Below are 21616 nucleotides of genomic sequence, written 5' to 3'. Positions count from 1 at the left end.
AATGTAATTCTGTGTTTGGCAATTGGCATATTTTATCATTCAATAACTCAAATACATCTTTTGAGATGCTGCTGATCTGCTGTTTTTCAAAATCCTGCCTTAGGTCTATTCCGTTAAGTGTTTTTATTTTTTATTCCTCCCATTTTCCAATGATGTTTGGTCTCTGATATATTGAGAAAAATATCAAAAGAGGATGTGGGTTTTTAGTGCATTACAGCGCCATCTGGTGGAAACAGAACCTCACATAATCCATCACTATACATCTGCAGATGGCACATCCACCTCCCTGTTCTTCCCTATATCATTCTCATTGACCGGTGCTTGTCTCTGTTTGCATGTATTCTTTATCACCGTCCCTCCGGTGACCATTTCACTGTGTTTCTCCTTTCTTTTACTCCTCATCCATTGCTCAATTTGCATGCCTTTGCCGCCTGCGGGCGCACCAGGAGAGGGAGGCTGAGTTTGGATCATGCGTGCGATGCCCCTGGTGACACCCAGGTGTTGTTTCTTCTCCTCCTGCTTCACCTGTCCGTGTAGAGCAGCAGCCTCTTAGCTTCTCCCGGGGATTCAAGTAAACGACAAGTGCTCCAGGAGACGTGATCCTAACACCATAAAAAAAAGACCCGATTGGTGATAATAGTTGAAATATTGTTTTCATACCTCCCTCCTCCAGCACTGCCTGCTTACTGCTGAAGCCGACTCACCGCCAACACCCATTTCAACATCTGTCTGTCCCCCTGTTGTCTTGTTTCCTCTGAGTCATCCCTCCCTTTTACATCCCCGTTCATCCAGCTCTGTCGGGTATCTTTGTCCGCCGTCTCCTTTAAAAGCCTCGCTCTGCCCCAAGCCCATATTTATTCCGTTTGCTTCGTCACTAGATGGTCTGCTCACTGCCCCGTAGAGGGACGTGGACGCAGTTCGGCTGCAGCGTGCGTGTCCCGAGCCCCCCGAAGCGTGAAGCCATGAGTCACACCTATTGTGCCCTGCCTTGATTTTATTTTTTTCTGCGTTTGCAGGATCAAGACAGCTGCCTGCCCCCCAACGGAGACTACAGCGGCAGCAGCGTGGTCCTGGTTAACCCCTTCTGCCAGGAGACGCTCTTCATCAACAGAGACAAAGCTTCTGCCATCTAGAGACAGGAAAAAAAAGAGAGACGCCGTCGGAGTCTCCTCTTCTACTCCCCCTGCTGTTGCTGTCTATTTTATAAATGTGCTAAATATTCAGAAACGTTGACTTTATACTGAACATGACAAACACTAAGAGGCAACCTGAAAGAGCAGCGACGCAAACAGACACTCTTTGAGGATGCACATGCATATTTTTCTGATGTACATTTTCTACAGAAGGCTTAATTGTGATAAAAAGGTTTTTATTGTCTTTATAAAATACAGATTATATGTGGTTTTGGTTCATTAAACTGGCGCGCTGTGGACGCTGCCACAAGAAATTTTGCTTTAGCGAGAGAAACGTGCTACGGAAACATTAAAGCTGTTGTTTTTTTTCATTTTATTTTGCCTGTAAGATCAGTCCTAAAATACTTATAGCCTGTTGAACTTGAATATAGCACCTACGTTGTTTGTGGGGAGGGGGGGGGGGGGCAGTGGTACGTGAGATCAAGGCCCATATCTATCAAACCGAGAAACGCAAGAACGATTTACAGAGCAAACTTATGAGTAAAAGAGTCCTTCTAGAAGCCAAGAATCTAAAAAGCAACTTCCATCAAAGTGTAGGAGTAACCTTTAAGATCATCATTCTTCACATGAAAGCTACCATACATCTGCCCCATTGTTCATTATTACGTTACATTTGACTGCATACTTAAAATATACAACAAGAATATATTAATAGTATCAAAGTAATAATTAAAGTAACTCTACGCATTTGTAGATCTGTATACAAAAAATGGTTCTAATGCATGTAAAGAGATCGCAACGCCAGCTTATTCTTGAGTTATACCTCTTGAGTTCTCAGAGATGAATAGTATTTAATGATAAATAGCTTCTCTTCTTATGTTGCAAATGTAAGTGAAGGATGAGCTCAAAATGTAGCTTTTAGCAGTTTGATAAGCCCATATTTCCATGGTTGATTTGGGCCAATTATTTCAGTGATTTGTCGTCTCCATTTAGCAACTTGGAGAGGTGTCAGTCAAATGAGTAAAAGTGGCTTTCCCGAACGTGTATCGCCAGCTTCTCTCGAGAGGGACCGCATAGATGTCTATGTGTATCAGAATGTTCGTCCAGAATGTGGATGGACGAGCCCCCCCCCCCTTCTTACATTAAGGCTTTAAGGCAAACAAGGCTTTGCATCTCTTTCAGCTCAGTTTTATCTGTTTCTCTGTGCGTGTCTGTCTTTTCGTCTCTTGTCTGTGTCGTGGAGTGGCGACTGGTTTTAGCCCAGCGCAAGAAAGAGTTTCTCAGCACTCTAGAAAACGATTAGACCAACGTTGCTATTGTAAATGTCTCCCTCCATAAACAATGTGTTTGTCCATCAATGCAAACTGTGTTTGTTAAAAGATTTTGAATTAGTTTCCGGACTACATATTACGTTTTAGAGGCTGTCAAAAATATCGACCAATTGAAACGCAGAGATGTATGCTGAATATTTGCTGTGAGAACATAAAAAGGCAGTTCCGTTTAAAAAAGAGTGCATATTTTGATTAATTATTGACCCTGCTGTCCTTCTATCACCTGTTTTTATTTTGCATCGCTGCAGTTGTATTCAATAATCAATGCTGCCTGCCCAAAATGTCGCTAAAGATGTTCCTGCTATGTGAGATGTTGTTCTGAAACCACAGATTCAAAAGGTAATGTTTAATAACACATATTGATATTTCCTGCATTGGATGCTCACAGCTGGGCTTCTTGTTTTGCACGCTCAAAAGTGGATATTTTACAAAACGTTCAGTGGCACGATGGAGCAGTGTTCAACATTATGTATTTTTTGTACTGTAGTATACACTGTACTTTTTACTGCTGAGCAATAAAACAAAGAAAAAACATTGATTTTATTTTTCTTCAATCAACAGACATGTGCTCATAAACCAATGGCGGATGGATTCATAACACAAAGTCCACCTTTTTCAAATCTTTAACGTTTTAGAGAAATTTCTTTCTGATTTATTATATAACAAAGCTATATAAACAGTCCTGCCGACCACAGCACATCCATTGTTGTGAGCTGGAATTTTTCTCTTTGTGTACCAGTGTTGCAAGTGGTCAAGTGACCCCCAGCCCTGGGAATGTGAAGTCAGTTCAATAATCTGTTTACTCCCGTCAGGAGAGGCTTAATTTGATGTGAGTGTTATTGAACTGAAATGTTTTTGAAATGAAATGTTCAAATCTTACAAAACACGACTTTCGTGTTTTTAGTCCCTGCATGACCGGCCTCATACTGTTTGGCAAGTTTAATTAATATGCAAGCAGGAGTTTAAAGTTTCTTAAAAAACATTGTTTGATGGTATCCCCAGTCCACATGATGATTATGATAAGATACGATAAAATAAGATAATCCTTTATTAGTTCGGCAGTTGGGAAATTCACAGGATTACAGTAGCAAACAAAGGCATAATAAACAACAAGATTAAAACAATTATAATAAATAAGCAGTAAAATACGCTTAAAAATGACAAAATTAACAAAAAACAACAAACTGAATGGGGACATTTTCATGTTGGCTTTGTTTACTGTATGATATTTCCCTTTAGAGCTTTGTTTTGTAAAAGTCATCTCAGAATAGAATTTATTTTTTTAAATCATATCTACATGAAATAGACTCAATTCCTTCAACTACTAGTAAATACAAATATATAGCTAAAAAAAGTTGTTACTGTATCTGAACCAGAAGAAAAGTGATCAAAGTTTTAAAATAATTTAAAATGTAATTCAATATGTTTTGCCTTTAATATTTTGAATATCAGTAAATAATATAAGAACAAGTTTTAATGGTGTGTCACATATTTTTCCGACTCCTACTACTTCCGGTTCAGGGACGATGCTCTTCCGGGTTACCGTACAGATTTGTCAAATAGCCCGTGCATGGCATGGTTGTCAGGATTGCCTTCGATTGGGTGGACATTTTTATCAGCCAGCAACATAAGTCAAACGTTCAGATAAAGGAGTGAGTCCATCTTTTCTTTCCCGTTGAGCAGCTGCCCCTCTTCCGTAGAGAAGTTATTCACATTTGTCATTGCTCGGTTAGCTCACGAGTTTAACGTTGCTCTTTGAAAATGGCGGACCTACCACCGGAGAAGAGCCTGGACGATTTCTTCGCCAAGCGGGATAAAAAGAAGAAGAAAGAAAAGGGAAAGAGCAAAGAGCCCGTCGTCGGCCTCACAACGGCCGTGATTAAAAAGACCAAGAGGGAAAAGGAAAAATCCACCAAAAACGACAATCAAGACGCGCAGATTGAAAAGGTAACTGCTATCGTTACTCTCCGGGTAACTTTTAAAAAAAAATGTCAGCGTATTTTCCAGTTACCGGTGTCGTGTCAAATGCTGCATCCCTCGTCATTAATCTGCTTCCTGCTCGGGTTTTTATCCCGCTTTCTTTCGTGTTTCCACCAATAAACGGAGGAAGATGGAGTGCTTAATCTACATTTTGACATGTTGGGGGGGGGGGGGAAACGCCGGTTGCTAGCTAGCATATGGTTCCTACAGGCGCACATTCAGAGGAGTTAACGGTTAGCATTGTTACTCAGGCGCCGTGCTCCTCCTATTTTGTAAAGTCCTCTCTTCCCTTGTGTGTCAACGGTGTCGGTTACTTACGTTAAACGTTCGAGGCCCGGTTGTTAACTCGTGCCGTTCGAGGCCTCGCGTGTGCATGACGAGGCTGTCATCCCTCCGAATCGTGGCTGTTCAACGAAACGTTCACGTTAGGCCGAGCCGCCATTTGTCACAAGTTTCAGGGGGGTTCACAGTCTCGTCTTCATGTGACCGAATATGATTGTGTGACAAGGCTCATTTTCCTTTTTTAATTTTGTAATTCTGCTTGGTAACTTTTGACCCAAACATTTTTTTTTTCCTTCTACAATTTCCTGCGTGTATAGTGACTAAAATTGAGATGTCTCAGCGAGGAAGAGCTAGATTTGTATTCGCCATCGCAATGCTGTCAATGTAGACATGCTGTTGTGATTTGAGATTTAATGCTTCCTTCTGTCCAGGAGGATGAGGAATGGAAAGAGTTTGAGCAGAAAGAAGTTGACTACAGCGGGCTGCGGCTCCAAGCTCTGCAAATAAGGTGAGAAATATGTCTGTGGTTGTCATGACTGTGTACGTGATGAAAAGACAATTACGCCCAAATATCAAGCTATAATAAAACTGCAGTACTATGGTTAATTCTTCGGATGTCATACAATTGCATGTATATTGTCTGTGGACTTCACTGAAGTTAAACTGAATGTTATTTTTTGCTTTTTAAGAACTCTTTCACAGACTTTGTTAGTACTTACATAATATATTAGATATTTTAATGCAAAAATATTAAATGTGCACTCAAATTAAATAATGAATCAACACAGTTTACAAGTCAATCTCTGGGGAAGCTAAACTTGAAGAAAATAAAAAGCTTCCTAAGTGGCTCATGATGGGCTCAGCTCAACTGACTTTTGGCTGTTTGCAGTGACGAGAAGGAGGAGGAGGAGGGGTATGAGAAGGAGGAGGTTGGTGAGGATGGAGAGATCATTCTGGTCAGTGGAGACAAGGTGTCAGGTCCCTGGAACAAGTCTGGTGCTGCTCCGGTTCCTGCTGCTGCTGCACCACCACCTGTCGGTGAGCAAACTGACTTCAACACGCGTGTTTTAAGGCGTCAGGAATTAGTAGTCGGGATGATCACACCACTGGTCATTAAGTATACCCCTGTTGGCTTTTCTACCCACGCCATGTAATAAGCACATGGCTCATATGTATTAGACATTAAAGCTGTTGTAAACATAATGGGAGAGAATTCTTTCAAACTGGTGTGATTTTTATAATTCCAGAGGAGGTAGAGGAGCCTGAGTCGAAGCCTTCTGGTGTATATCGCCCTCCAGGGGCTCGGCTGACCACTACCAGACGAGGCCCCACCCAGGGGCCTCCTGAGATCTTCAGTGACACACAGTTCCCCTCACTAATGGCCACCTCCAAGCATGTGGAGACACGCAAGTAGGTAGAGTTCAGTGATTGTTTCTGGTTAAACACGGCTGTGTATATGTTTTGTTGTAGTTAGTTTTGAGTAATTCTTGTCCATGTTTCAGGGACCGAGAAATGGAGAAGACCTTTGAGGTGGTGAAACACAGGAACCGTGGTAGAGAGGAGACCGGCGGTACCACCTCTATGCAGCAATTGCAGCTTGACAACCAGTACGCCATCCTGGGGGACAAGTAGAGGCGCTCCCCACCATCCTCTGGCCCCTCCAGCAAGGTCCTGCCCGGCCCCTCGGAGGGAGCTGAACTCCAGCTATGTTGGCTGCAGTCCTGACGGAGCTCACCTTGCCACCATCACCACACTGGTCTCACACACACACACACACTTCCGCACACACACAGCCTCATATACATACGCTCACATGCACACCACATACAGTGAAGCTCCCTTTAAATCAAAAGTTACACACTTTACAGACATTGGTTGGCAAAACTGAAGGACTGCATCTGAAGGGGCAGTTGACAAAGGAATATTTGACAAGGAAATGGCAAAAATACACCCAAAAGTACAAAACTTCGGCAGCAACAACAGACTTTGTGGATTGTACTCGGAGCAGCAGTTGTGTGGCGCAGCTCTTCTCTGGACTTCTACTTGCTTTGATAAAGCCACAGAAGATAACGTCAGGCGAGATGATTTTACAAACTTCTGTGAAAATATCTATTTTTTTGCAAGATCGTTATGACCCAATCGCACATGGTATTTTGGGGTGTGTTTTTGAGTTGTGGTGGAGAGCTTCTGGGATGTTGCCACAGCAGCATAGCTGACTACGTGGATTGAGCTTTTTTCTTTTGCCATGGTGGTGAATGGGGCAAACACCAGCCTCCATCCCATCCCCTCGCATATACAAGCCGGCCATCAGGCTCTTTAATTTTAGAAACTTGAAGCTTTGTTTGTTTCCCTTGATGATGATGATGATAACACTCTATGATCTATGGCCAAGAAGCGATAGGTTGTGGTCCTCCATTCAGAATTTCTATACAAAGTGACCTTACTGATAAAAACTGCTTTGTCATCTGATGAGAACTTTGTTGTCTTCTGGATCTCAACACTTGGTGTCACCAAACCATATACGAATGAAAAATAATCCTTCTGTTCAAGAATGTAGTGCTGTTGTAGTTTGCCTGGTGATTGCCATGACCCACTGTCTTTTAAATCCACCGTTTGGATTTTCTTGTCCTTGCTTCATTTTGGTATTTTCAGACATCAGATAAATAGCAATTAAAACCGGTTTCTGTCAAACATTCATTTTTATTTTTTTGCCCAACATTTGTTTACCGTGGTTTGACACCAGCTGGTCAAAGATGTTACAAGTATCAAAGAACGACCAACCACTTAAAAATATATATATATTTTTTTTGGTTTTGCCTACTGAGCTCACAACTTTTAGTATTTAAGTGCTACATTTCGATCTCAGTTTTAAGACTTCTGTTTTTTAATCAAGGCTTTCCTCATGAGTATACATGCTGTGTCAGACCTCATTGCAGTTTTGTAGAACAAGTGGTTGTGTGTGACTTCATTTCTAGAGTTACGGTAAAAACATACTGTCACCAAACCAACAGAGTACTATTCACTTACGACACGTTTGCCAAGTTAGATATCAAAAGGGTTTTTACTGCAAGCTTAGTTATGTTTAGAAAGGTAAAGAACTTGATTTATGTTCTGTTCCTGTCATTTCTATAAAAGATGTCAGGGAGAGATGATCCCTGCTGGAACACTTTTTGGGTGGACGTAGATAATATTTGTGAATTAAAAGAGAAGAGCCGAACACAAAAAATAAAGTGATCCTTGTGATTTGAAGTCTTGTCTGAATCTTTAAATGTTGAAAAGGGGATTTACTGTATACGGTGTCTTTCTTTATCTTACAGAAAAGGTGGTGTCCTTTTTGTAAACTTAAGACCTGTCTTAACTTGCAGTCCCTCCCATTATTACTTACTAAATTGTCTCATGTGTCTCATTTTGACAAGTCGTGGAAAAATGATCAAAAGTTTGGAAATGGTAGGCGTTTCAAATGACCTTATACCACGCATATTAACAAATAAAACTTTTTTTCTCACACACACAAGACTTGAAATGTTTATTTGAAGGAGACCAACAAAATGCTTTTTGGTTCTTTAAAAAAAAAAAAATCTGTTCGTCTGTCAGTCTTTATTACGGCTTCTGAAAAGATAGGACAACACATTTTTAAAAATCACAAACCATAATCCGGGTTCGTGCTGAACGGTTTTCTTACCGTATTTTCTCCGTCTTCTGGGCTCGCAGGGAAACCCACGTTGCTAACAAGAGGGTGCCAACGTCCATTGCGCCGGGTAGGTTTCTGTGTGATATCATTTAATACCAAAAACGGTTCTTGAGTAAAACAAAAAAGACTTGTGACAGAGTATTCCATTCTATTTTAGTTCCCCTTTTCTGATAAATCGATTTACAATACGCTATTACTCTCGCCGGCCACGAGGTGGCGCTGCAGCGAACGAATCCTCGCGACGTCCGTTCCTGTTGACCGATGGTCTTTAATGGCGGGCTGACCGCGGTCCGTGGGCCTGACCGACGGCGACCTTTTCATACCGACAGAGCGAGACTGCCGTTGTCAACAATAACACCGGGAGAACCGGTTTTACCAGATCTACGGTAGAAAAACTGCGAAGTGGCGAAAGTAGCGGTAAGTCTGAGCGGCATTGATTCTGGAGCTGATATTGATGCTAGCTAGCTAGCTAACTCTTCAGCTGGAGGTGACAACCGCCCCCAAAGTCCCGCGTTCAGGTAACTAGTGACAAATAGCGTTACCTGCTGAAAACTTGAAAGCTTTCGCTAGCCAGCTTTGGTTATGTAACCGCAAATTACTATTGTGTTTTTGAGCTTCTCAACAAGTTAGAGGTTTAGCTGTAGCCGCATTCGTTGTCATGGTTACCTGTAGCATTAACACTGGATGCTTCTGTCTGTAGCTTCCGCTCCTGACTTCAGAGGGGAAACATTTAAAAAGTAAACTTCATTTCCCCCCTCGTTCCAGGCAATAGAATGAATAGCCAGTGAAAGGAATGGACCCATACAACGTTTGATGGATGGAGGTAATGTTACCTAACTAAAGAAATATCAAGACTTATTTTATCCAGCTCCAGTAGAACAATTATAGTTTAAGGCACCGCCCGGGCATATAACGGGCATATATATTACGTCATGCTACTTTCATGAACGTTGCTGCTGCTGTTTTACAGTGTTAAACCATAAAATAAATATCTGAAAAACTGAACAACAGCTTCAAAGTGAAATATGTCACCGGTCTCGGTTTTGCCTTTAAATGGTAAAAAACCTACAGATGAAATCATTTATAAAAATATTGAGGTACAATAAAAGTCCAAATGTTTATGTATCGACGCAGTGATGCCAACTAACAATATAGCAGAAAAATTATGCAATGTCTATACTATCTCACTGATTACTGCTCCTTCAGTGATCTTTTCCACCTACCTTTTGTGCTTTTTTTTCTTGTAAGTTCTGCACCGGGTGTTCTTTAGGCAACTGAAATTTAAAAGAAATAGAATAACTGTTAGCGTTTCCATAATATTTTGATTATTTTGAGTTTTGTCGTTTTTGATTTTGCAAGGTCATTCACACAAGTTTTCTAACAAAGCAGAAACATAATCAATAAACCAAATTCCTAGAAATAACAGCAGCATGATGAATGCTGCATAATAAATTCTGATTTCCTGTTTCAGTACATTTGGGGAAAGCCACGAGGTCTTACAGAGGCTACGAGAATGAATCCCGCCCAACACAGCAGTTTAAATCCTCTCATCTGGATCCTGAATCAGCTTCCTTTCTACTCAAACACCTGATTTACAGTGACCATGTCCGTAGGTGGACTCTATTACACAATCTGGTGACTGATTTAGGTTAATTCTATGTTAAAGTCCAACTTGGCATATTTGTTTGCGAATGCGAAATCGCTTACCCACACAAAAAAAACTGACTAATCAATTTGTCTGTAGAATGATATAATATATATAATATATAAATATAATATCCTGAACAATTTCCAATATTAAGGATTTTTGATTGAGGGATAACTTAAATGATCAACACCGTAGAGAGAGATTATTTTTCCTTTGATCATTTAATCCTTGTTTCAGCTCTACTGGACTGAAAAAAAAATAACTTATTCAACTAAAGTGATCGTTGAGAATAATGTAATTTCTTAATCTTTAAACTGGGGGATCAAAAGCAAATGTTGGCCTCTCTTGGGACTCTGCAACAGGTCTATTTATTTGATGAAGTTTCATTTAGTCAGAGTTGTAATTTCTTTTCAAATGCTATATGAATTATTTAAATTGAACTAATGTTTCCAGACCCCAAAGGTTGAAGACCATCATATTAGGAAACTAAAGGACATTTTCATGTAATAGCTTTGATGAAATGTTTAAGGATTTATTCCTTATTTCCTCTTATTCCTCGGTCTCTGGATTTGTTGAGTTGAGCATTATGTGCTACATCTTTCATTTTTGTGTTTTTCCCTGGAATCATTTGTAATTATCTGGAGTTAATTACCCCACCCTCTTTTAAAAACACATGTAGGCTGAACTCATATCAGTGTATCATGATATTATTAATGTCATTTCCTAATGAAACATCCAATGATAAATATAAGAGTGGTATTTATTTATATAGTTTTCCTTCAGTTTTGAACGGTTTCTTACCTGGCTGTCCTCTCCATCCTTAGGCGGTGTTAACTCATGAGTACTTTCAACTGGCAGTGCAGTAGCTGTCGCCTAATAGGGAAATGAATCAGCAACACTTTACAGTGGTGTAAGTTTCATACATTCATTCATGAAATCGAAAGCTTATGTTCAGACGTTTAATCACTAGGAAAGTCTACATACCTCTGAACTTGTATTATTTGAACTGCGCTCCACTTGTTCCTGAAATGAAAAGGCATTGCACTTACTAAAATACTGTAAAAATATCTATATATTTCTTTTTTTTAAGTGCCTAATCTTCTCTTATAACATCAGATATAAATAGAATTGTTTGTACTAAATCTGTTTCCGACTCTGCAGTTTCCCTCCCCTTGTTTTTTTGTTTGAGTTGGAGAACAAGTTTCCCTTAAACAAATCATACCGCAAGCAACCCATATTTTCACATACAAAAACCTCTCTGAGGAGATAACTTGCTCCCACTGAAACTACCCACCGTTGATGTGTTGGCTGTGATGTTAAGAAACAAGGGGCCGCTCATGGGCAGTTGACCTCCTGGTGGCCACTGAAAATGACAGTTGAAAAGGATTTAGTCCAAGGACATGATAGTGTTTACTTTGTATCCGTTTGCCCAAATGTTTGCAAAGGACATTGACTTTGGATTTCAAAAACACACAAGAATTGATAGAAAGAGCAGCAGAATGACGCATGCTGTAGGCCTCTATACGTATTAGTTGGATTCTTTCTTTCACATCTTTTTCTATACATGAGAGTGGTATCAATATGAATAAGGAACCATTGAAATGCCATTATAATTATAATTTCTATCAAATAATTAAATATTATTGTAACTTAATTTATAGTGTTAGAATATTTGACAGTGATTATACAGTACAATCTGTCAATTGAAATATTGAATATATTAGTTTAATTTTCATAGTTCATTGATTTGAACACTTAGTTTGGTTATATTAAACTTAGTATTGGCTAGGAAGAAGTAAGTAAATCAAACAAATATTAATTGGGTCATAATCATGTAATCTTTGCCGCTGTCTCGTCTCACATACTTGTGGCATTGTAAGTAACAGTTAAGCTATTGCAACAAAATGAAAAATTGTCCCATAAAATTTCAATCAAATGTTTCCTTTTCCACATTATCTCCAATCCTACAACACCAGTTCTTGTTGATGCTGCTGAAATAAAGGCTAACATTATGTAATTTTCATTCTTTCTTTTTTTAGGTAAGAGTCATGGGGAAATCACCCGTTTTAACTCACCACAGTTGATGCTGTGAGAAATAATCCCCACAGACAGAGCAATGTTAGGCCTCTCATTTTGAACACGGATTAGCTGCTGATCGTCCGCTGATACAGCAGCTTTATAGTCTCCATGTCAGTAGGTGGAGCCTGTTCTTGTATGTTTTGTGTCAGTTTAGTTACTAGATCCAACTTTTTTTTTTACCTTTACCTGAGATTTTTTGGATCTATTTGTTGACCTTTTGATTTCAAATGTATATTTATCTATTGGTAAATTGGGTCTATTTGTTTGTTTTGTTCTAATAAAGACCTCACAAGTTACTAAACTAAATGTTTATTGGAAACTCGCAGACAACACAAAAAAATTCTTCCTGGGATCTTTAAAGTATCACAATAGAAATACATAATGCAAGACAACTCACTTCTGAAGGGGAAGCTAAATGTATTTCTCATGCGGCATGACTGAACCCGAAATATGTTTTATAGAAACAAATCAAAGTGTCCAAAGTAGGGGACACCATTACCAAGAATATTTAACAATCTCCACACTTTGACTTATTTCATGCAATGGAAAAGGGCGAAATGACTTTCTCCCATATACAGTATCCACTGTTGAAGAGCTGGTGTCAAACCCGACCGGGTACACGGTCTTTCTAGCTCCAGTTTGGTCACTGAAATTTGAAAAACAATTCTCTTCCAAGGACATAACTGTTTGGACAGTAAGGACGTGGACATTGGATATCAAACACAGATGTTGCATAATGCTGACCTATTTCATAACAAAATGTAAGTGAAAAACATTTTTCAAATGAGAATTAATTCAGAGTTATAGATTCAACAAAAACTACATATCTTTGTAGATTCAGTTATATTTTTGTTTCCATACCTTTTGAGAGCAGTAAATCTAGCAATATTCACCTTTCACACAGTTGGTTTTGTGAGAACTGAACCACGAAAAAAGGCAGTGGGAAAAACATGTTTTTTTCTAATTGTCAAAATAGATTAGTACAAAAAAAATGTCACGAAAAAAAGTTGCTCGGGCACTAATTATTGTTATTAAAAGTTAGGTCAGGTGGTCCCGTGCGCGCCGGCTCTGCCGCTTTGCATACTGCGTGCGCGCTCCCGATGGTTGCCATGACGCCGAAAGGAAACTTCAGGCGGCGAGCAGCGAAGATGGACGCCAGCGGAGAGAAAGCTGTCGCCGGTTGAGAGTCGGTCCACTCGACTTCTGCTGCCGTCGCGTTTCTGGTAAAAGTGGCATGAAGGCTCACAGCGGGGAGGTCGGTGTGTTTGTCCGCATCCGACCAACGGCCAACTTCTCCCCGGACCTCATCGAATGTCTCCCCGACGGACAGGTAACGGCGCGCGCCGCCGGTGGTCGCTGTTCGGTTGGAGCAACGCGACGTAGACGAGCCGCAGAGTAAAGCGTCGCCAAGTTTTAACTTATTTTTTTAACGGTGAATTAGACGCAGCTTCCGTTTTCGTCGGCGAACTTTTAATGTTTAATATCCCGCTTGCGAGTACGAATGTTTTCGGACACGTTCGTCGAAGCTAAGTTAGTATAAAACCGCGTGAATCGAGTTGTTGGCACAATTTGACGCAATCGGGTAACGTCAGCTTAACGGGTAGAGACACAGGTGCGCTCAATCAGCCAAATGATTGACAGCTGCGCTCCGTTTAGCCAACGAACGCTGGACATCTGACCTCCGCTGCGAGGAGCTGCAATGGACTGGAACCATCATTCATGTACTGAGTTTTATGTTGCTAACCAGTAGAGCTGGTTTATGTTTTATCTTTCTAACCAGTAGAGCTGGTTTATGTTTTATCTTTCTAACCAGGGGTAAAGCTTCTCTTTGGTGGCTGTGCTTATTTAAAAGTAATGCAGTTTGATACATCAGCCCTGTTATTCCTCCACGAAGACTATGATTTCCATTTGTTTATGCCACCTAATGTTGGTTATCACTTTACGGTATTACCCGTTGAATATTTTGTATGACTATTTTAATTAAGAGATTATATATATATATATATATATATATATATATATATATATATATATATATATATATTATCTTACTATTCATTGTCTAGGACGTTCTGACCTTAAACTTACTTATACAAGTATTCAAACGGTATCAAGTCCATACCCATAATCACTAATCTTTGCCAGATATGTCTGTTTGACTTGTCTCCATATATAATTAAGAATATCTCATAAATTAAAATATAGGTACTATAAAGTATACAACTTTGTATTAACTTACATTTCGGATACAATATTTTAGTCCTGGAACGTTGCACGACAAAAGTGGAAACAATTTGACATTTTTAAATAAAAAGTAATCATTCCCTTTTGTGCTTGGCAATAATTCTGATGTTTGCTGTGCACCAGAATTTGCTGAGTTCCAAACTTAGTTGTGTATTGTCCGTCAGACGGTGAACGTCCATCAAAGGAAAGACCCCAAGAAGCCCCAGGACACCAAGAGAGATCAACTGGTCTACTGGTCTTTCCGACTGGACGGCGTCCTGCGGGATGTATCCCAGGAGGAGGTGTATGCCCGAGTGTGCCAACGCGTGGTACTGGGAGCACTGGATGGCTATAATGGTAGATCTTTATAACTATAAACCCAACGGTGTGTTTTCAAGTGCTAATACCAGATCAGCATATTCAACCATGTATTGGCGTCAAACCTACAGTGCTTTTCTTCTCTCTGGTCCCGTGACTATCGCAGCCTCTAAAAGGGCCCAACTTCCTGAGATGATATTAATGAAAGTGTCTAGTCTGATTGTTTGGTTTGAAGTGTCTTTTGTTGTGTGGTTTTCAGGAACTCTGATGTGCTTTGGGCAGACCGGTGCAGGAAAGACCTACACCATGACAGGATCTACAGAATCCTACAAGCAGCGTGGTGTCATTCCTCGGGCCCTTCAGGAGGTATCTTGCATCATGTTAACCGCTCCATTAAGTGTCTCTTTCGTTCTAAATTAAGTCTCCAATATGTTGTACAGGTGTTTCGGGAGGTGGAGAAAAGGACAGCGCACTTCTTCTCTGTGCACTTGTCCTACCTGGAGATCTACAATGAGACCCTGGTGGACCTGTTGTCATCGCTGCAAAGCTCCCCCCGCTCGTCTCCTCGTGGCATGGTGGTGACGGAGGAGCCAGGAAGGGGGGTGTTCATCAGGGGCCTGTCCCTTCACCCTGTCCACAGTGAGGAGGAGGCTCTCAACCTGCTGTTTGAGGTGTGGCCTGATGTTTACAGCTGTGAAAACCTAATTCAAGAATGAATTCACGTAAACATTAAAATCCAATCATTATTGACTTGAAGCGCAGAATACAGAGCTGTGTTAATGCTTACACCTGTTACAAAGCTGGTGTTTCCATAGAGAGCCACACTCATTACTTCTTATCCCGCAGGAGAAAATTCAACCAGACGTTTTGCCCATTTTTTATTGAGAAATGTTTTTTTCGTATTTCTTTGTCAACTTAATGTCCTTTTTTTTTAGTTTTTCTATTTTTGGATGAATGATTTTAAAATGTGACGGCAAATGCTCTTTCTTTATTCAGGGGGGGTTGAACCAAATGATTGGATCACATGCCTTGAACAGGAACTCCTCCAGGTCCCACTCTATCTTCACTCTGCATATAGAGGTATAATTACCTTCTTTTTTTTTTGTGTTGATGTTCAAACATGACTTTTCCTGCATGCAGTTTCTAGTATGAGAAAATGTCTTTCTTGACTGCAGTCTCGCTCACGTACTCTGTGTGATGACAAGTACGTCACCTCCAAGCTGAATCTGGTAGATTTGGCCGGGTCTGAGAGGGTGGGAAAGACTGGGGTGAGTTTGACAATGTCTGACCTCTATTTCAATGTTTGTTAATTTATTATTTTTAATATGCATTTCTCATGTAACATTAACTTTTTCCTTCTTCATTTCCACATCTGACCCTTCCTTCAGTCAGCGGGTCAAATCTTCAAGGAAGCGATGTATATCAACAAGTCCCTGTCTTTCCTGGAGCAGGCCATCTTGGCCCTGGCAGACCGCCGCAGAGACCACGTTCCCTTCAGACAGACGAAACTGACTCACGCCCTCAAAGACTCACTGGGTGATGCTGCCACGTCCTTGGTTTTATTTATGACGGCAATAGCTTATATTGAAATGCTCATTTTCTCTGTTTCGGTTCATGTAAATGACACCGTAGTTATGTTTGCCTGCACTGTATCTGTAGGGGGGAACTGCAACACCGTGCTTGTGGCCAACATCTATGGTGAGGCTGCACAGATAGAAGAAACGGTACGCAGTGGCGCACGTGTTTGTATATCAAAAAGCAGCCTCTTTCCTCCTGCACGTAGTCTCTATTCAGCTGTGGATAATAATCATCATCCTTCTTTGCAGCTCTCTACACTGCGTTTTGCCAGCAGAATGAAGTGTGTCCGAACAAATCCTGCTGTTAATGAATGCAGCAGTCCAGAAGTGAGTTCACATACCACACGTCTTCTCAGTGAGGGCATACATGGGTGACAACACGCATTCTGATTTACAGTCTGCATTTTAGTCTATTCTCTGCCAGTCGTCGGAAAACTGGGTGATTTAATAAATGAACTGTTGTGATTTAGGCCCAGATCAAGAAACTTAAGAAGGAAGTAAAAATGCTGAAGGAAGAGCTGTCTATCTGTAACAAATTGGTGAGTAGAACTAGCAGGAAAATGTGTTCTATGAGTCCCAGTCAAAAGTTTGGGCATTGAAGTTATTCATATGTAATGTGTAGTTTGTTATAGTCCACTGTATCACTGATCTGCCCTCTGATGTCAATTTTGGCATTAAAAAAATATATATATTAGCGAGTGCACATTCAAAGGTACCTACTCATTATTCATCCTCCACCAGGCAAACCGACCGAGCTCCATGTTGTCTGAAGCCCAGCTGGCTGAGATCAACAGCCAGGTTCAGAGGTACCTTGCTGGTACCCTGGAGGAAATCAGTGTGAGAAAATAACACTGACATAATACTTACCGTGCCATTAAAACTTTCTCTTTTTAAGGTGTTAAAATTCTCTCCATCTATTTACAGATTGTAAGTATCAGGCAGGTCCAAGCAGTGTTTGCTCAGTTCAAACTTGCTGTGCAGTAAGTAGCATCCACCTTTTACTTAAACTACAGTGACTTTTCTGGAAACAGAATTGGAGTATGGCTTTATTTGTAAAAGTGAATGTATGTGAGCAGGAAACCGGAGGAGAAGGGGAAGTCTCCGATAAGCCAGACCTACAACTCTGAGAAAGACCAAAGTGCTAAAACAGCCGGCACCAAGGTGGTTCTACATGTGGAAATGAGCAGTCTGCTTCTACTAGTCTATTGTTCTACTGACGTGATTGATCAAATGTCGCTCTGTGAACTCTTAAGGAGTGGGGCAGCGTGGAGGACGGTAGCTTTGAGGCGTCCACGGCGTCACAGAAAAACACCCAGCGGCCGAGTTCAGCCAAAACTAAGAAGTCTAAGGACAAACCGAGGTGGGTCAAGATCGAACACGTTATTTCCCAAACGGCTAACTAAAGGGCTCCATGGCAACATCAGAGTTCTTATTAGCATCCCACAAAAGCACCTTGGTTTAATCTTTGTGAATAGAAGTAATAGGAAGTAAGACAAATTAATAGTAATAAATACAAAAATGACAGGTTTGACAAAAACATTCACATTTTATTCAAATGAAGATAAGAACGTTAGACAAAATGTAGCAGATGGATGATCAAATAAAAGCTCATCTGAGTCCAGTTATTAGTTTAATTTTAATGCACACACTTTGTGATTGTCCAGCCAAAGCAAGAGACCGGAAGAGGCGAGTCCAGTCTCAAGGAAGGGCTCGGAGAGTGGCTCCGAACCAAAGCTGAATTCAGTGCAGATGGCGGAGGAGTCACTTGAACCGGACACGGAGAGCGCGGACACACAATCACAAGCTCCTGCCAACGAACCCTTCCATCTTGAGTATGTGTTTAATAATAGTCTTACCTTTTGAATGGATTGTTCAGTGTTTTAGAACAGTGTACTGTCTCTTCCCAGTTCTACTCGACCCAAAGCAGAAGCCTTTGAGGATTTTAAAGTGGGACCAGGCAGCAAAATCAACAGCATCCTGAAGGAGAACAAGAGCGTGCTGCTGGAACGCCGCAGTCTTCTGCGACAGATATCTGAGGAGGTCAACGCCGTCAAGAGAGAGATCGACCGCTTCACAGCGTCCATGCAGCAGCAGAGGGAGACGAGAGGGGGAGAAGGTGCTTCTCATGTTCATATTTAGGAAAAGTGGTAGATGATTTGATTTGTTCTCAATGGTAAATAAGTGGAATGTCATACTATATTATTCTTTATAACTTTCTCGTAAAAGTCTGTTGTACTTTTCTGCATAATGTAGCTTTGTATCGAGGGTCCTGACAAAAGATAAACTAGTTGAATACATTATATATGAAGGTCAATATGTGGCCACGGAGGAGGAGCCAGGTCCCACTTCACTGATGCAGCTGAAGGAGCTGAAGGTTCTGTACCGGCAGAGATACCAGGTGCTGCGTGAGATCAAGACAGAGGTCAACTACTGTCAGCACCTTGTGGATCAGTGCAGAGTGCGCCTGCTCACTGGTCAGTTCTCACATGCTCTTTTCTTCTTCTTCTGCTCAAAGTTATAAATTGCTCAATTATCCCCCAGAATTTGAGAACTGGTGCGAGCAGTCTTTCCTAGTGTCCGAGGACGTGACTACGGATAAAGTCCTCGAACACGTGAGTCTGCCTCAGATTTACAACCTGTATTTCCTATGTAGAAAATAATGCTACTCTACAGTTTATGAAACAGACTTTTAACAGGTCCATGACTCATTTATGTCCCACTAACATCCAGTAGTGTGATATGTACTGGGGGGGTTGTTCATAAACTTTGGCCAAGAGTTAGCAGCTTCCTTGCTGACCTTAGGGGAAGGATAACCAGCGGCCTTCAGAGCTCGATCCGAACAGCTTCCACTCGTTCTGCAACGCCCGCTGCAGGATGCTGAAACTGGTGGGTTCTCTTTAACGGATGACTGCTTATTTATCAAATAACGTGGTGCCAAGGGTGTTTCATCTGATATAAAGTTGTTGGTTTTTTTTAAACGACTCATGTCCACCAATTGCTTATGCTTGGAAAATTGAATTCATAAATTCTTTCCCCAGAGGAACACTCGAGCAGTATCCTCCACTCCATTGCAGAGAAGACTTCCTCCCACCAGTAACATCTAGTAACATCACAAAGGTGAGTTTCATATGTGCACAAATGACATTACCCAGGGAATCAGCTTCTTAAATGAAAAGTAAATTTTATTATTCCTGAACCACAAAATAGACTTCTTTGGTTGTACAAATTCACTAGTTACAGTCTTGTATGAGCTCTACCCCTTACCCCCCCCAAACTATTTGCAAATAAATTCCCCCAAAGAGAACTTGAGCCAAGAGAATAAACACTTTAAACATTGCATGAATAATGTAGTGAAACCCATCTGGAAAAGATTTACCTACAGGAAGTAAAAAAATAAAATCAGCAAATAAGAGTAACAGAAAGTTGTCATTAGGAGACCCTACATTAAATTAACAAATTCTACAATCTTGTGATTCTGCAAAAATAACCATCAAATAAGTGAACTGACCGTATGAATAAGAACATCTTGAGAGGGATTCTGATTGATTGGTTCTGCATCTCCCATTAACAAACCAATATACACGCAGAGAGCATCCCGATACGAGCAAGTTCAAACCAGATGAGTCAGCAGTCTGGACACTTGGTCTCAATAAAGACTGGCTCAGTCTCACACCTAAAGTTTGCACATTATTCACACAAAAGTAAATCATTTTTCAGTGGCGTCAGATTTAAATTATCCATAGACAGAAAAATGAAACATCTGCTACCTTCACATCCCCTCCAGGTAGTTCAAGGATATAATTGAATAATTCACATTATAAAGTAAAAGATAATTCCCTTAACAGGGTAAGTACCGTAAATTAAAAGATATTGATGAAATGTGTGTAACTGCGTAGGCCTATTCTCTCCCAGGGGAATGTATTGCAATCCGTTACAGGTGTGGCTCATAAAGGCTGCACTCAATCCAAGCAATCTAATGTGTAGATATGTTTCTCTTTAGAAAAGTGTCTGCATATAAAATGCTATGATATTCATTAGTTAAAAGCTTTGAGGAAATGACACTCCTACATATATTGGAAACCAGCATCAGTCATGCTCTTTGTGCCCGAAAGGGTTAGAATAGGCAATTCAATTTGAATAAAATGCTAAAAACAATAAATTATTTAAGATATACGCAGTGCAACAATGATATGTACTATTGTTTTGTTTGTTTTTAGCTCTCCACATGTGACTGTGAAGGTAGCAGGATGTTCCCTCCTCAATTAATATATACACTCCTGTCTACCCAAGTCTCAAGAAACCCCTGACATCTATTCACTGAAAGCCTAAACATCCAAGAAGTTAGTACAGCTATGACCCATTTCGTTTTGCTGCCAGTATGCTTCTTTTTTCTCAAACAGCTAAATTAATGGGGTGTGAAAAATGTAAAACTTAGTTCACCCTTTTTAAAAGAAAATAAGCTACTTGAGAACAGTTAACAACAACAAAGATCTTTAAGAGGTCTGTAAGTAGCAGCCCTAACTAACCCCACGGCCCTCTGGCACGCGGGACATAAGCGAGGTGTGATCTCTGCAGTGGTTTTATATACGGAAAGTAAATCACGCTGTAGTGTTTAGTGAGTCTGGATAGACACGTGTGTGCTGGCGCCTTGTCTTCAGCTTCCTGCTCTCAGTGGGCGGTTACGTGGGCACGGCGGTCTCCAGGCTGCGGCGGCCCTGCCTCAGTTTGCGCTTGTTGCTGTACAGGGCCATCTCCTCCAGAGCCGAGGTGGCAGGCACATCTGGACTCGCAGCGGCCGCTAAACAACAACAACAAACCATTTAAATCAACCTCCTGTTGGTCTGCTTTTTTACAGATGTCACTACAAGGGCAGCAGCTGTGGAGAAGAAGAAAGGTGAAGGAAACTGGACCAATCCCTTAAATCTGAGAGAGAAGCCCCACAATCACAGCTGGAATGGAGCAAAACAACTGGAGCAGTCAGTGACAGCACATCTAAACCAGCTCCCTCCAATGGCGCTCTGAATTCAAACTATTAAAGTTACGGCTGGAATGTCTTTATCTGAACTTAAGTGAATTTGTGGATTCGAGTCGCATTGCACCTCTATTTAAGATTCAGTGTTTAACTGTAAGGAAACGTTTACCGCTTAATGGATCCATTTGCGCGAACATTAGAACATTGGGGACCTGCTTACTACTTCATGTAAACATACGGACTCACACATTAATCACTAGTTTGCATTGACTGAAGACAAATTCATGCAAGGTCGATATCGAGGTTAGTGTGGGGGTTTAAACCGCAAATATCTCCCTTATTAGTTGCTGCTTCACACGTGGTGGCCGGCAGAAGGTGAAGC

The 21616-nt window shown here is 40.9% G+C and overlaps 5 protein-coding genes and 1 long non-coding RNA gene across 61 annotated transcripts in view; 4 read left to right on the top strand and 2 right to left on the bottom strand.

Annotated features, from left to right (window-relative positions):
* Positions 1-2282, top strand: part of tmem108 (transmembrane protein 108) — a gene marked incomplete in the record, with an annotated part of 27799 nt that extends 25517 nt beyond the window's left edge. The window contains 1 exon segment of the mRNA XM_078096068.1: positions 1017-2282. Coding sequence (XP_077952194.1) covers positions 1017-1133 — 117 coding nt within the window.
* Positions 2283-3954: 1672 nt separating this feature from the next.
* On the top strand, positions 3955-7975 carry cdv3 (carnitine deficiency-associated gene expressed in ventricle 3). Of its 6 annotated transcripts, none has more exons than XM_078096069.1 (5): positions 3955-4411; positions 5161-5234; positions 5616-5764; positions 5974-6140; positions 6229-7975. In XM_078096069.1, exons 1-4 carry the CDS (start codon positions 4226-4228, stop codon positions 6138-6140), a joined length of 576 nt encoding a protein of 191 aa, XP_077952195.1. In that variant the 5' UTR covers positions 3955-4225; the 3' UTR covers positions 6229-7975. The 6 variants fall into 6 exon arrangements, with proteins under 6 accessions (XP_077952195.1, XP_040023366.1, XP_040023369.1 ...); XM_040167432.2 differs by having other exon boundaries at positions 5158-5234; positions 5974-6136; XM_040167435.2 differs by having other exon boundaries at positions 5158-5234.
* A 262-nt stretch (positions 7976-8237) lies between these two features.
* Positions 8238-12434, bottom strand: LOC120811792 (uncharacterized). Its single transcript, XM_040167436.2, has 7 exons — positions 12141-12434; positions 11360-11428; positions 11050-11088; positions 10867-10938; positions 9641-9691; positions 8409-8492; positions 8238-8335 (listed from the first exon to the last, which is right to left on the bottom strand). Exons 1-7 carry the CDS (start codon positions 12195-12197, stop codon positions 8327-8329), a joined length of 381 nt encoding a protein of 126 aa, XP_040023370.2. The 5' UTR covers positions 12198-12434; the 3' UTR covers positions 8238-8326.
* Positions 9135-11207, top strand: LOC144390071 (uncharacterized). The gene is made up of 2 exons (XR_013454139.1): positions 9135-9240; positions 9889-11207. It is a non-coding gene; the product is annotated as an uncharacterized LOC144390071 (long non-coding RNA).
* kif9 (kinesin family member 9) lies at positions 12368-21326 on the top strand. Of its 2 annotated transcripts, none has more exons than XR_013454131.1 (21): positions 12368-13474; positions 14553-14724; positions 14945-15051; positions 15126-15356; positions 15682-15765; positions 15861-15953; positions 16074-16221; positions 16345-16409; positions 16512-16589; positions 16733-16801; positions 17004-17099; positions 17187-17242; positions 17339-17423; positions 17516-17622; positions 17927-18094; positions 18170-18378; positions 18572-18660; positions 18804-18874; positions 19065-19148; positions 19301-19379; positions 21118-21326. XR_013454131.1 is itself a non-coding variant. In XM_040167427.2 (21 exons), exons 1-20 carry the CDS (start codon positions 13379-13381, stop codon positions 19364-19366), a joined length of 2250 nt encoding a protein of 749 aa, XP_040023361.2. In that variant the 5' UTR covers positions 12368-13378; the 3' UTR covers positions 19367-19379; positions 21118-21326. The 2 variants fall into 2 exon arrangements, 1 of the variants encoding a protein (XP_040023361.2); XM_040167427.2 differs by having other exon boundaries at positions 18572-18736.
* scrib (scribble planar cell polarity protein) overlaps positions 19419-21616 on the bottom strand; it is a 47754-nt gene continuing 45556 nt past the window's right edge. For all 50 annotated transcript variants that reach the window (XM_040167411.2, XM_040167405.2, XM_040167416.2 and 47 more), the window contains one exon: positions 19419-21060. Coding sequence is in view for 17 of the 50 variants with exons in the window: in XM_040167405.2 (XP_040023339.2) it covers positions 20942-21060 (119 nt within the window). In the remaining 33 variants the exon portion in view is untranslated. The remainder of the gene's footprint in view (positions 21061-21616) is intronic.

The sequence above is a fragment of the Gasterosteus aculeatus genome, chromosome 21, assembly GCF_964276395.1.
Source record: "Gasterosteus aculeatus chromosome 21, fGasAcu3.hap1.1, whole genome shotgun sequence".
Lineage (NCBI taxonomy): Eukaryota > Metazoa > Chordata > Actinopteri > Perciformes > Gasterosteidae > Gasterosteus > Gasterosteus aculeatus.
Note: the sequence above shows the minus strand (reverse complement) of the source record. Positions and strands in the feature narration are given on the sequence as shown.

Excerpts from the sequence above, each read along its gene's own strand:
- cdv3 (XM_040167432.2), top strand. The coding sequence starts at position 4,226 with ATGGCGGACCTACCACCGGAGAAGAGCCTGGACGATTTCTTCGCCAAG. Across the intron at positions 5,235-5,615 it reads CTCCAAGCTCTGCAAATAAG|TGACGAGAAGGAGGAGGAGG; the intron begins GTGAGAAATATG and ends GGCTGTTTGCAG. Across the intron at positions 5,765-5,973 it reads TGCTGCACCACCACCTGTCG|AGGAGGTAGAGGAGCCTGAG; the intron begins GTGAGCAAACTG and ends TTATAATTCCAG.
- LOC120811792 (XM_040167436.2), bottom strand. The coding sequence starts at position 12,197 with ATGAGAGGCCTAACATTGCTCTGTCTGTGGGGATTATTTCTCACAGCA. Across the intron at positions 10,939-11,049 it reads CAAATAATACAAGTTCAGAG|GCGACAGCTACTGCACTGCC; the intron begins GTATGTAGACTT and ends TTTCCCTATTAG. Across the intron at positions 9,692-10,866 it reads AGGATGGAGAGGACAGCCAG|TTGCCTAAAGAACACCCGGT; the intron begins GTAAGAAACCGT and ends TTTAAATTTCAG.
- kif9 (XM_040167427.2), top strand. The coding sequence starts at position 13,379 with ATGAAGGCTCACAGCGGGGAGGTCGGTGTGTTTGTCCGCATCCGACCA. Across the intron at positions 14,725-14,944 it reads AGCACTGGATGGCTATAATG|GAACTCTGATGTGCTTTGGG; the intron begins GTAGATCTTTAT and ends TGTGGTTTTCAG. Across the intron at positions 15,052-15,125 it reads TTCCTCGGGCCCTTCAGGAG|GTGTTTCGGGAGGTGGAGAA; the intron begins GTATCTTGCATC and ends TATGTTGTACAG.